Raw genomic sequence first — 14,638 nt, 5'->3', positions numbered from 1 at the left:
AGATGGAGTGGGGGCTGTTGGGGAGATGACATTACACTATCCACCCTATTTATGGTGGACCTGGAATTTCCCACTAAGGGGGTTTGTTTCTTGAAAACAAAAAATGTTTAAAAGGTTTGGTAGACTGGATGTCAAAACCAACAGGGGCCATCCACCAAACATTTTGTACGTTGGTAGGAACTGCTGAGATGGCTTTTCCTTTCAGTAAACAGAGATCGTTGCTGGACTGCTAGTCATTTCTAAATTTAAATGACGATAGTCCGTCAAGATGGTATCTGTCCAATTCCAAATCAGGCCTATCGTATTGATGCTTGGTCATAGAAATCTCTTAATTTAAGGTCATCTCAGTCATTTGACTCTGCACCCACCATCATTGGTGTCTTAAAACTATAATGGTACTTACTCAAGATATAGTAGCCAGCAGGGATGGGGAAGTGATGGGGATAGTTACATATACCTCAAATAGTGCATATGTGCACTTCCGCCTGGTTTCACCACTTCCCCCTCCTCACCAAACACCCTCTCCATTTTTCATATGTAGAGTATTCATGACCATTTGTTTTGTTAAAAAGATCATTGTGAGCAGAACTAACTGATCTGAAAGACACTTCTAGCCGCAGATTCCTTACCTTAGAATAATCCAGAGACGTCAGACTGGATCTGGAAACCCTTGACAAGCAGTATCTATGTCGGCTGTCGTCTGCGCGGGCAGTGACGTGTAGTGCCTATATAGGCAGCACACTCGGTTCAGTTCTTTTTTTTCATGACAGTCAGCACAGATCCAAAGAGAGCCACCCTAGTCACTTCTTAACTGACCTTTTCTTGACTTTTGGTCAAATATTCATTTTAAAAGACTTTGCCCACATTACATGTCTTTAGATCTTAATTCACTTGGCATGGGCAGTGCGGAGGCCCCCATGGACAGCCCTGTCCCGCTTTCCACTGCCCGAATTACAGGAAGTGAAAAACGCGGCAGATACAGCAGCACCCGCCACACCGCCACATTGCCACCGGCTTGATTAGGAGCGGGCGTCATTGTTAAGGTCCTGTCTCTCGCCCACCCAGCGGGAAACTTGTAATAGGGCCAGCGGTGTTCTGGCCACACTGGCGGTCAGATGGCGGTACGAGTTTGGCGGGTGCCGCCGCCCTCCAAACCCATAATGAGGGCCATAGTCTTCTGGTGTGAGGATGCCCACTAAAAAGGCAGGTTTCAAACCGTGCAGCGCCTGTCACTGGCAGCTGTTGGTAACAGACCCACACTTCATTTACCTTTGGTGTCTGGAGTGCGATCACAACACCAAGATGTGTGAGGATTGCGATGTCATGCATCCAGATGAGCTGAGAGACCAGTCCCTCAAGCTCCTTGTAGTCTGACACCAGTTAACCCCCCGAAGTTCCAGATCACGGTTGCAGGGAAGGTCTCTAGATTGTGCACAAAGCCCCACCCGGCGATCATAGTCCCATTTGAAGTTGTTGCGCAAATCCAATAAGTCCTACAAAAAGAAGTAGCCGTCGAGGAGGTTTTCGACTTTGCCACGCAAGTCTTCGGATGAGTCGCAGGGTATTAGCACTCTAGGCCTAGCTTTGTGGTGGACCGTGCATCCGGGCTGTCTCAGCACGTCTCCCAAGTTTCCAGGAGCCGGAGCGATCCCAGCGCAACTGAAAGAGTTTTACGAGGCCATACACCTCATACTTGGGCAGCCTTAACACTCTGGAGCACCCTTGGGCCCCATGAGCCAAGGAGGGGCCCCAAATGGTTTTCCACTGGTGAGGTTGCCCTAAGTGCCATTCGGGCCCCAGTTATCCAGTGACTTATCCACATCGTCGCCAGGTTAGCAACTGCAACCTTCCCCCGTGCCAGTTGATTGTGTACCTCACCATTCACTGGCCTGGCCTCTCCCCGCTATGGTGGTGAGGAGGGCAGCTGAGGCCTTGGACCTTCATTCTCCCTTACTGGCAGTCAAGACGAATGTCTTGACGGAGGTGCTTTAACTGTGAGTCACACCTTCTGAACCACTTCGTCCTTTCAATGAAGCCCTCACCAGCGTCTTGCTTGGGCTTGGTCCAAGCCCTGCACAGGAGCTCCAGTGCACAGAACAATTTGCCACCGCTATCACCCGCCCCACCCTTGGGGACCTCAGCTCCTTTACTCAGCACCCCATCCCTGAGAGCTTGGTGGTCCACGTTTTCACCTCCAAAATCATCTCCAGCGCATTCCCTACCACCCCTTTGGACAGGTAATCCAAGAGGCTAGATCGCTTCAGGGGAATATTCACTTCTGCCAACCTACCACTACAGTTGGCGAACACTGCATGCTTCTTGAGCCAATACTCCATACGATCTAGAACTCTGCTGCACCAGTGCGTCTTATGGTCTCGGAGGAGGCCTGAGCCATACTCTCTCAAGCAATTGCTTATGGGAGAGAGGCAGCCAAGTTCACCATATGATGTGGGCAGGATCCAGAAAACTAGCTGGGCAGAGCAATTTCATCATTGATGGCCCTTAGGCACCATGGCTGGTTGAGAACCACTGGCTTTTTGGGGGACGTCCAAGCCTCACTCATGAACATGCCCTTTAATGGCTCCCACTTGATTGGAGCCACTTTCAGGACAGCAGGGCAATGCCCAGGACCCTGGGGCCTTTCCATGGCCCCTAGCCAACCCCAGTCCACATTCAGCCCCTTTATGGCACTGGAAGGGACGTTTAACAGCGTCTCTACCGTCCCAGCCACCAAGGCCAGTAGGTTGCCCATCATTTTTGTGGCCAAGGGCACGGTTCTTGCAGACCATGTGGGACAGTTAGCCAGAAGTTGGGCCACTCCATCACTGCCTCCAACCCCAGCAGCTGCACTCTCCAAACACCTTTAGTTTGCCCTCCCACAGTCATGGGCATCCAGTGGGGTACAGGATAAACCATCACCTGCACCACTGGAGGTCAATCACATAAGACTATTGGGTTTTGCAGCTCGTCCAAAAGGGTTACTCTCTCCTCTTTGTGACCACCCCTCCACCCATGCCCCACCTACAATAGGCTGCCAGAGCACCATTTCTCCTTACTCTGTCAGGAACGGTCAGCTTTTTGGGCCAAGGGAGCAGTAAAAAGGGTGTCAACATCACAAGTAGGCTGTGGTTGTTCTTCCCACTACTTTCTGGTGCCAAAAAAAAGGAAGCCTCCATCCTGTACTAGACCTACACCTTCTTAATCCCTTCCTCGAGAAGGAGAAATTCAGAATGCTCAACCTCGCTCAAGTTCTATCTGCCGTGGACCCTGGAGACTAGATGGTAGGATTGGACTTAATGGATCCCTTTTTGCACATCCCAGACCTGCCTGCCCACAGGTGTTACCTACGGTTCATGCTAAGACAAGAGAACCTTCAGTTTGCTGTGCTCTCCTTTGGCCTTACCAGTGCTCCTCAGGTATTCACTAAGGTGATGATGATGGTTGGAGCACATCTGCGGAGATCACGGGTTCCAGTGTTCCCCTATCTCCCCGATTGGCTGTTGAATGCGAGCTTGCCCAAGGCAGTTGTCTCCCACCTTCAGACTACATCAAACCTTCTGCTCTCACTGGGGTTCACTTCTAACATGCCAAAGTCACACATGACTCCTCCTTAGACGCTCCCCTTCATCCTAGCTGTTCTGGACGCAGTGCAGTTTTGGGCCTGTCTTCCGGAATGGCAAGACCTGGATATTCAGGCCAAGATATCAAGGTTTCATCCTGTGTCCTGGATATTGGTGATACTGACTTTGAGGTTGCTGAGCCTCATGTCTTCTTGTCGGCTCTGGTGTTGCACCTGAAGTTCCATTGGATGCAGCATCAGTGGAACCTCTCCGACATGGTCCACATCTCATAGGTACCTGCAAAAGATCTGCAGTGGTGACTCACGAACTGCGGTTAGGTCAGCAGCAGGCCCCTTTATATTCCCCCACCAGAGCTGATTGTATTGACTGATGCTTCACTCCTGAGCCTGGACTGCTATTTGGGTGAGTTGGAGATAAGAGGACTCTGGTCTCCTGCGGAATCCACCCTCCACATCAATCTTTTGGAGCTCCAGGCGATCTGTTTGGCGTTAAAGTTAAAAGCCGTTCTTTAATTAAGGGAAGGCTGGTGCAAGTGTTCACGGACAACACAATTGCCATGTCGTACTGCAACAAACAGGGTGGGGTTGTGTAGCCTTTCTCATGGGGTGCTACACCTCTGGATGTGGTTGGAACACCAATGCATATCCCTAGTTGTTCAACATCTGGCGAGCTCTCTGAATGCTAGAGCGGAGGAACTCAGCCGTCGATGCATAGCGGATTATAAATGCCATCTCCATCTGGAAGTGGTGCAAGATCTCTTTCAAGAGTGTAAAGAGCTGAGAACATGCAATGTCAGCAGCTATGTGCACTGAGGTTTCCAAGGCAGCCCTCGTCCTGGTAAGTTTTTTTTCTCTAGTTGAGCTCTGGCCACCTGCACACCTTTGCTGCCCAGAGTTCTCAAGAAGATCAGGAACGACCTGGCCTAGTGATTCATGTGGCTCCGGATTGAGCACAGAGAGTCTGGCATCCTGAGCTGTTGAGGATGAGCAGCATCCCCCGATCGTGCTGTCACTTCGGGAGGAACTTCTTTTGTTGCAACAAGTCAACAGCTTTTGACTTTCTGTCCAAAGTCTGTAATGGTATCTTGGCAGCCAGATATCCCTCAACCACGATGATATACGCTTGCTGTTGGAACAAGTTTCAGACAAGGTGTACATGTAAACATGTTGATCCACTGTCTTCAGCTGTTTCTCAAGTTCTGGTAATTCTTTCTTTGGCTGAACAGGGCTCTGTTTTAGGCACTTTAAAAGGCTGTTTTTCTGCAAAATTTCTTCGGTTGCCAGATCAGCCATCCCTTTTCAAATCCTGTTGTACAAAGGTTCCTGAAAGGTCTCCATCAGCTCCTTTATTATACATTAGTGGTACCTCAACTGGTTCTTAGATTTGTGATGTGCACTCTTTGAGCTGCTCCACAGCTGCCTACTCAGAATTCTGACCACCAAAACGGCCTTTCTAGTGGTGAACTCTGCCCAGAGGTGTCAGTGAGTTACAGGCACTGCCTGCAATCCTTCATACCTTACCTTGTACTCAACCAAACTGGTCCTTCATACTCGAGCATCCTCCTTATCAAAGGTAGTAGTAACTTCTTTCCTTGTACACCAAGCCATCACTCTCCCTACCTTTGATGCTTGGCCTTACCCCACTAAAGAAGAGGAGACTCCACTTGCTAACCCAAATAACAGTGTTGTAGTTCGACCTTGATTGCACTCATGAGTTCTGGGTGGACAATCAACTCTTCGTGAGGTATGTTGGAACCAAGAAAGGGAAGGCGGTGCAGAAGCTGACCATCACACAATGAGTAGTGCTCTGCGTCACAGTCTGCTACATATTGGCCAAAAAGCAATCCCCTAAGGGATTGTGCACTCACTCTACCAGAGCCAAGCTTGTGACCATTGTGTTAGCCTGCAGAGCTCCTGTCCTGGATATCTGTCTGTCTGTGCTTCCTTGCACACATTTGCAAATCACTCGTGTCTGCACAGTCAGATTTAGCATGACAGTCACTTTGCCCATTCAGACCTATAGGAACTTCTGGGAGGTATTACCTGGCTATCAATTCTAAGGTAAGGAATCTGTGGCTACAAGTCTCTATCAAATGAAGTAGGTAGTTACCTTTGGTAACTCCTTAACTTGTAGAGACTGTAGCTAGCCCCAAATTCCTTACTAACCCTCCAATCCTTACTGTTCTGCAGACAGATTATAGTGTAAAGGATTTATCCTTTTACGAGCCCTCAAAAGTTTCTGGATCCAGTTTGACGCCTGAGGATTATTCTAAATTAAAGAATCTTTCGCTAGATTGAATCTCTTCCAGACAAGGTGTTACCAAAGGTAAGTAATGTGTTCTTTAAGTACTCATCATATAATTAGGCCGGTTTAAATATGTGCTGTGATTTTTGTAACGTAAGGGTGGTTTGGTCAAACTGGGTAAACAATTTTACATTATGATCTTGCTATGACTTTACCGTGAGACGAATGATTCAAGATGTTGGTAGATGAAGTAAGTACACTGGCTCTTCTTGTTCTTTCCTTTCAAGTTTATTTCCAGTTATAATGTACAGACAGAGATACATGTGCTCGCCATCCCCAAACCGGCACAACTCCCGCCTTTCATATGAAAACATTCCAATCCCCAGTCACAGCCTGCCCCAACAATCCACTGCCCCAACATTCCACTGCCCCTGATGTCATAGCATTCTTCTTTTACATACAAACCAATACATCACTACACATCCCCTTCCCTTAAAAAAATTAACAAAAAAAACAAGATTTTTTTTTATAATATGTATATAAATAAATATATATATTTTTATTTAATCACACACAAAATTTTCTAATACCTTAGGTTTTCTCAAAACCCTGCCGAAACAACTTTTCTTCACTTCACCACAAGCTACATTTTTATTCTGTTCACGCTCATTCACATTACATTCAAATTCTCCCATATTAATACGAGTCTGGACACCTTCCTGACCGCCCCTAGCTCCCAATTCCCCAATAACTCTAGAATCTTTGTTACCATCAATATCACACTCCAACCACCAATATTTGTTATTATTACCTTCCAGCAAATCATACTGCACAAATTGTTGTTTGCAAGGCTTAGCAATAGCAACGCGACTCATGTGACATACACTGCCATCATCCAAAATGACAGTATTTCTCATCACTTTCTTAATTCTTATAGGCTCGCCAAACTTGCTCTCACCTTTAGCCACTTTCCTTACGGATTTCACTCTCACCCAATCTCCCACATTCAAATGTGCTTCTTTAGTACCATATTTATTATTAAAATATTTCTTGTTCTTTTCTTGTGAACTCTTTATGCACTTTCTTACATGTTCTTTGCTCCAAAGTACTTGTCTGCTTCTTTGCATCTAACCAGGGTTAATCTTCGAAAATGGAATTCTACCTCGCATTATATCAAACGGACTTTGACCTATTGTCTCATGAGGTGTCACTCTATAAGCCCATAACATTTTCCTTAACTCAGAATCTATATTACTTTTGTTTCCATGCTTTGCAATTTGAATGATGCCCTTGAAAATCCTATTTATACGTTCCACTACAGCATTCCCCCTGGGATGATATAAAGCTGTAAACCTTTGTTCAATACCAGTCATTTTAGCAAAAGTTTTCATTTCCTCAGATTTAAATTGAACACCATTGTCCGTCAATAAAATTCTGGGAAATCCTTCCCTCAAAAATATATCCTCCAAAAAATTAATCACTGCCTTGGTATCAATTTTTTGTAACACAGAAAATTCAATCCACCTTGAAAACAAATCAACTAAAACCACAATAAACTTTGAAGACCCATCATGCCACGTAATAGGACCCATAATGTCTAAAGCAACTTCTTCCCATGGTATATTAGGACAACTTGAAGAAGAAATTGGCGGGTTAAGTGTCTTTTGAGATTTGTCACTATTCTCACACTCCATGCAGTCACGTACATATCTCTCAATTTCTACATCAATTTTTGGCCACCAATAAAGTACTTTAATTCCTCTTTTGGTGCGAGATATTCCTGAATGACCTTCATGTCCAATAGCAATAAGTTTATTTCTAATACCACAGGGGGGAATAATCTTCCCACCTCTACACACAAAATCACCTTCAATACTCAATTCATCTCTCACTTCCCAAAAAGCTCTTAACATATCACTGCTTTTGACTTTCTTGTCATTATACCAGCCGAACATCACTTTGTTTTTAACTTCTTTCAACACTTCGTCTTTCTCATACTCCATGATCCATTCTTCTTTTTGCAATGAGCTTAAAGTATTCTCATCAAACACACCAGCAACACACCAGTCATTCCATGGATGTTGATCCAACTCTCTTAAAGGTAAGGACATTCTACTTAAAAAATCTGCAGTAACATTTTTTACCCCAGGAACATACTGCACTTCATATAAGAAATCTTGTAGTCTCATAGATAGTCTAGCTATTCTCGCAGATGCTCTACATAAACCTTCTGTAGTTAACAATTTAGTAAGAGGCTTATGGTCAGTCCGTATGATGCATTTTTGCCCCCAAACAAATTTCCGAAAGTGTTCTAATGCCCATACACATGCCAAAGTTTCTCTCTCTATTACAGAGTATTTTTCCTCTGTGGGAGACAAAGAACGGGATGCAAATGCAACCACATACTCTTTACCCACATTGTCACTCTGTGTTAATACACTACCAAGGCCCTTACCACTTGCATCCGTAGTGATAATAGAACAAGCTTTTGGATCGTACCCATGCAACATTGGAGCACTCACAATTGCATTCTTAATTTCCTGAAAAGCCTTCTGACAACTTACATTCCATTCAAATTTCACTTTGTTTTTTAGTAACAGTCTCATTTGGTAGGTTTTAGCTGAAAAATGTTCTACAAATTTCGAATAAAACTCGGCTAGACCTAAAAAGGATCTCAAATCATCTTTAGATGTGGGGCATGGGGCATTCTTAATAGCTTCCACCAACTTTTTTTTAGGTCTTATGCCTTCATGGTAAATCTCATGTCCTAAATACGTTACTTTTCTCTGTGCAAACGTACATTTACTGATCTCTGCGGTCAGACCTTTTTCTTGTAAGATGTTCAAAATATTCCTCAATTCCTTATCATGATGTTTCTTGCTACTTCCCATAACTAAAATATCATCCAGAAAGAATGTAACATTAGGCAAATGTCCAAATAACTGCGCCATCAACCTTTGAAAGACGGCAGCCGCCGACGCCAAACCAAATGGCATACGTTTGAAACGAAAACAACCCCATGGTGTACAAAAAGTTGTAGGATGTCTGCTATGATAGTCCAACCTAACCTGGTGGTAAGCAGACGACAAGTCCAAAGTGGAAAACCATTTAGCATCTCTCGTGGCAGACAACATCTCATCAATACGAAGCAAAGGAAACTGATCTACTATGATATTATTGTTCAAACCTCTCAAATCCACACACAAACGCACTTTGCCATTAGCTTTACGCGCAACAACCAAAGGTGAAACCCACTCAGAAGCTTCAACTGGTTCTATAATCTGTGAATTTTGTAACCTGTCCAACTCTTTTTTTTACCTCTTCCCTGACAATAAACGGAATATTCCGTACCTTATGAATTTTTGGTTTGGCATCCTTTTTGAGTCTAATCTGATGTATAAAGCCTTTCAGTTGACCTACTTGCCCATTGAACACTCCTGGAAACTCTTGTGTGACCCATTTTTTTGTGTCTTCTTCATCACACATTACTAAGACTTGCTCTACATTGTTAGGATCAAGCACAATATGCAGTTTCTTTTGGTCTTTCCAGCCTAATACCGACGGACCATCCTTAGCCACATATAATTTACATATGGCTTGTCTTTGCTTAAATTTGAATACCAGCAATCTAAAACCAATAATATCTATTCTATCACCAGTGTAACTTTCAGGCGAAATGTCAGAGGTTTCTAAATGTTCTCCTAAACTATGTACAAAATGCTTTTGCCATGTGCATTCTGAAACAATACTGTATGGGGAACCAGAGTCTGCTGCCACCTGCAGCATAACTCCCCCAAATGATACCCAACACAAGGGTTTGTTTGACGTTTGTCCTGGAATGTTCAAAACCACAGTTTTGTAACCCCTCAGTTTATAATTTACGTCTTCATCACTGTCATCAGAACAGTCTTCCACCACTTCCTTAATGCAGGCCACTTTACTGTTCACTTTCTTCATTTGTTTCTTCCTGCACACCCTAGCAAAATGGCCTACAATTCCACATTCCAAACACTTAGCATTTTTAGCTGGACACCCATCAAATTTTGCAGAATGAAAGGAACTCCCGCAACGGAAACACTCATTTCTGGATCGATCAGACATGTTATATTTTTGATTCTTTGCAAAAGTTTTATTTTTCTCTTTTTTAAAGTCATTATCCCGCTTATCCATGGACCATTTGTTGTGCTTGCGATCACTAACTTTGGCAACAACTTCTTCAAAGTTCTTATCCTGTGCCAAAGTGATTTTCGCACATCTTTCGGATAATTCCGCTTTCTTCACTAAAGCAATAATATCCTTTAAACTGGATTCGCCTTCAATCCACAACCTCTCTTGAATAGATTTGTTTTTAGTATACATTACAATCTGGTCCCGTACCAGTTCATCATGTAGACCAGCAAACCTACATGAGCTAGCTAAATGTTTTAAAGCAGAAACGTAGCTCTCTATGTCCTCGTGTTTCTCTTGTTTCCTATGGAAAAATGCGTGACGAGTAACCGCAATGCAAACAGCAGGAGAAAAATGATCATTTAAATCCAAAATAGCACTTTGAAACACATCTTCATCGCCACTATCGTGTTTTTGTAGTTGATTGTAAATACGAAGACCTTCAGGGCCTAAACAGTGCATTAAGATCCTTTTTTTTCTTTCAGCAGAGATTAAACCATTGCAATCTTCTAAGTTTGCTATGTAATTCAAAAAATATTCCTTCCACTCCTTCCATTGTACAGCTGGTTCACCAGGAGATGCTAAAAATTCCTTTGGTGTACTCAACTGCAAAGAAAGCGACGTCCCTGTACCAGAAGAATCTCCACTCGAAGACATAGTGTACTAAAAATTATAGCTGTAAAATATAACTCTTTAGCTTACTTCTTCAGCAAGACATGTATCTCTGTTATAATAATTTCTGTTAGTTTTCCTTTGTGCCGGATAAACTTCAGCAATGAAGTTGCTAAAAAGTTAAGAATAGTAAAAATAATACCATGTACTTGGTACTAATTAACATTAAAAGGACGCTGTTCCTGCTCCTATGTAACTTCCAGCGCAAGAACCAGCACGTTCACAAGACATTGTTATTAAGCATTATGTTGTCCAGGCAACCAGTAACCATGCGGGGGTGCACGCGAGGACCGACGCGATGAAAAATCTAACGTTTGAGCAGTACACACGCGCCTCAAACAAAATAAACAAACGACAACTGTATTAGAGAAAGAGAAAAATAAAAATAAATAAATAATAATAAAAAAAAAAACTTCCCTCACTTGCTTAAAATAAGTTGCCTTTAACAAAGCAGGTCCGAAAATAGCTGCTCTCCAATCCTCAGTCTGATGTCTGTAGCGTTGCCTTCCAATACAGTTTTCTTAGTCCAATGCTTGCTGCTTTAAGATCCCATCCTCGTCGCCATGTGAAGTAAGTACACTGGCTCTTCTTGTTCTTTCCTATCAAGTTTATTTCCAGTTATAATGTACAGACAGAGATACATGTGCTCGCCATCCCCAAACCGGCACAACTCCCGCCTTTCATATGAAAACATTCCAATCCCCAGTCACAGCCTGCCCCAACATTCCACTGCCCCAACATTCCACTGCCCCTGATGTCATAGCATTCTTCTTTTACATACAAACCAATACATCACTACAGTAGACAGTAGTAATATAGAACTCTGCAACCAATATCCATTGGAATTTTAAATTGCATGCATTATAGAAACTGTTTAGCTTTTTAAACACTTTTCGTACTCCTCCACAGTTATTGTAGTAATTATATTCTTAATGGCTTCATTTTTTCTTGTACACCTTTGCTGAAAAAACATTTGTTTACGTAATTATGAGGAAGAAATACAGAACAGCATTTTGTGTTGTTTAAATGATAGAAGTCTTGTGGCGGCAATAGAAATTGTGGGTATGGGGCTAAAGGCTTTATTCTTTTTTTGTGTTTCAGGCATTTTGGCAGAAGAACTCAATGGGACTACAGAGGGGCTTCAAATTTAAATGAATTACACCAACGATTAAACAGGATAATGATCAGACGATTGAAACAAGATGTTTTAACCCAGCTCCCTCCTAAAATCCGGCAGCGCATTCCATTTGATCTTCCAAAAGATGTCGCCAAGGTTTGTATGTGAAAAGCCTGTCCTGCTGTCACACATTTTCAGTAAGAGTGTTCTAGTAACTTACTTAGTAGAGGCTTAAAGCACTAGTAAAAAGGTTCTCTGAAGACTCCAGGTGTGCAGGACACAATTTTACCGTCCTGGGCATATCTTTAACAACATATTGTATTCTAGGTGTTGTATTCCGATTTACGTCAACTAAACCAATTTGACCAACGTATCTAAAAAATGATTTGAAAAAAGAAAGTACATTACTGGAGCATAGTGTTACTGGTAACATGAACTCATAGAAATAACTTTTATAGAGGTTTCTTGTATTACGTCTTCTTGATAAAATGTACGACTAAAGCATGAATGATTTACGCTGTCACTGGAACACTGACAAATCATTTACAGCTTGCCTTTCTCTTTATGTCTATACTCCCAGGTTCAATTTTACCATTAGATTGTTTAACAGCATATGGCGCCCTGTGTTCGTCACCATACTCCGACTAGTGCTTCGTGTGCACAGTGGAGCACAGTTGTGCTATTTTACTCGTTCGGGCAAAATCTCATCCTGCTGGTCGAAACGAATTAGTAAGTGGAGACGCTTGGCAAATAATACAACTGAGCGTCACAGGAGGGCGCCGAGACGAGGACTATCTACACTCTACAGGCAACTGAACTGAACACCAGATGCGTCATTGGCCCCGTCTACCAGGCCGGATATTTTTCAGTTTAATAATTGGAGTAAGATTTAGGCGCTATTGACGTCATTTACCAAGTAATCGTTTTCTTCAGCTGGCTGACAATTTAAGACTCACCACTGCTTAGCGTCAGACCAAATTCTATGACTATGCAATCCGTATTGACTGCACAAAATATCAAATATTGCGGCATGGATACCAGCCATGGGGGAATACTGTGGTCCCTGCCCTTTTAACATTGACCCAACTCCCTCCAAGGGCCAGGATCGAATGCATGCACCCTAACCAAGAGGTTTAAAACGGACACAGCTGTCTTTACCGATACACCAGAATTACTCCTATGTTCGCCGAACCCATTTTGTTTTACTAGTCGGTTCCTTTCACACAACCCTAACAGATCTTATTGGTGAGGAAATAGGCTTCAAGCAAGGCTAGAATCAACTTGCAGTGCGAGTCAAATCTCTTCAACCATCATCGCATTTATGAAGGCTCTCAAAATCTTCCCTTTACGCAATTCATGGAACAAAAAAGTGGTGACTGCAGCCACAGCCAATGCCGAGATGTCTGGCTATGATGTACGAAGCAAATGTGTGGCCACTGATCCCAAAATGTCCTGGCAAAGGGAGCCTGCTGGCGTTCTGTGCCTAAACTAAGAACAGGATGCCTCGGACTGACATTGTTTTTCTGGTCCTGTGTACCACTGTAAAGTGTCAACATGCCATATCGACTGCTTCTGCCAGTTTTACAGTTGGTATTTTAAAATCAGAAGCCCAAAGAAAGTAAGTCAATCTATAATTCGCGCACGGCCTGGTTATGTTTGTGGTGGCAAACCATTATTGAGGCAGAAGAAAGAGAGGCACTTTTTAGTGTTACAAGGATTAAACAACATCTAAAAAAGGGAGAATAGGTAATCAAGCAAAATCTAAACTTGTGTATGGCTCTTAAATAAAGAAGTATAAAAAGGAAGAAGCTTATAGAAAAACGCAATGAAAAGTGCCTCCTTAGTGGTTGAATAAAAATGTGCCTGACACTTTATTACAGTTATTTAAATGTAATATTTAAATCGCAGATAATTTACTTCATTATGTTGTTCACTCCAAGTCGGAGGTATTTTTGCATGTTTTCAAATATGTATTATTAAAGTCTTTAACATGTTAATTATTCATTTAACTATGAAGAGCATGCCAGTTTAAGCTATTTAACAAGGTGGAAATGAATGGGTATTAGCTGCAGCTTACCTGCAACCCCCATTTCTTTTTCAAACCTGACATTTTCCAGACGAGCAATAGTTGGAGAGGATATGTACCTTCTTAAAAGCAATTTCTCGTACTTCACACAACACCTTCATCCTTGGATTATTTTAAAGCATTTTTGGATATTTGTTGTGCAAGAACATATGCCTCATAGTGAGATTATACGTTTTCCCAACACTACTTATGATAAACTAATGAATCAGACAAACGTAGGAAAGGGGGGCATCAAAGGAAGATGGTATTAAGAAATAGAGGTGGTAGTGAGTTAGGTTGAATGAGGTAATACCTTGTGAAACATTACAGATGTCCACATGATTAAAACATATATTTGAAATGCCAAAATCGTTGTCGGGCTCCTGTGAAAGTTTAAAACAATTGGGATTTATTGGTTGATTGGAGACCCGTCGGAGCCTGTAATGCTGACAAAAGAAATCTAATGTACCTTATTTTCTATGTACTATGAAAGTAATTACTTGAATCACTTTTTATTTAGAAAGATTTTAGAAATAACAAATGTGATAATGGATCACACATTTAAAGATAGATACAATTCTGTAGATGTTAAAATGTAGTTATGAGCACCCTACTATTGAAGCCTCTTTAAAGATGCAATCTCAGCATGGCAACGCTTTCAAAGATAATTGTTCTACATAACTGGTAATGTATTAAAAGTTATGGTTTGAAAACCCCCTGTGAATCTGGCAAGCCTAGAGAAACGTTTGCATCCAGTTGACAGAAATTCTGCACCTTTCAGTGGGGATCCGG

The 14,638-nt window shown here is 42.5% G+C and overlaps 1 protein-coding gene across 2 annotated transcripts in view; it reads left to right on the top strand.

Moving 5' to 3' along the window:
* The window catches only part of ZRANB3 (zinc finger RANBP2-type containing 3), a 744,981-nt gene that overhangs the window by 387,852 nt on the left and 342,491 nt on the right, over nucleotides 1–14,638 (top strand). For both annotated transcript variants that reach the window (XM_069225060.1, XM_069225059.1), the window contains one exon: nucleotides 11,766–11,937. In XM_069225060.1, coding sequence (XP_069081161.1) covers nucleotides 11,766–11,937 — 172 coding nt within the window. The remainder of the gene's footprint in view (nucleotides 1–11,765; nucleotides 11,938–14,638) is intronic.

The sequence above is a fragment of the Pleurodeles waltl genome, chromosome 3_1, assembly GCF_031143425.1.
Source record: "Pleurodeles waltl isolate 20211129_DDA chromosome 3_1, aPleWal1.hap1.20221129, whole genome shotgun sequence".
NCBI lineage: Eukaryota > Metazoa > Chordata > Amphibia > Caudata > Salamandridae > Pleurodeles > Pleurodeles waltl.
This window is presented reverse-complemented; position numbering and strand designations above follow the sequence as displayed.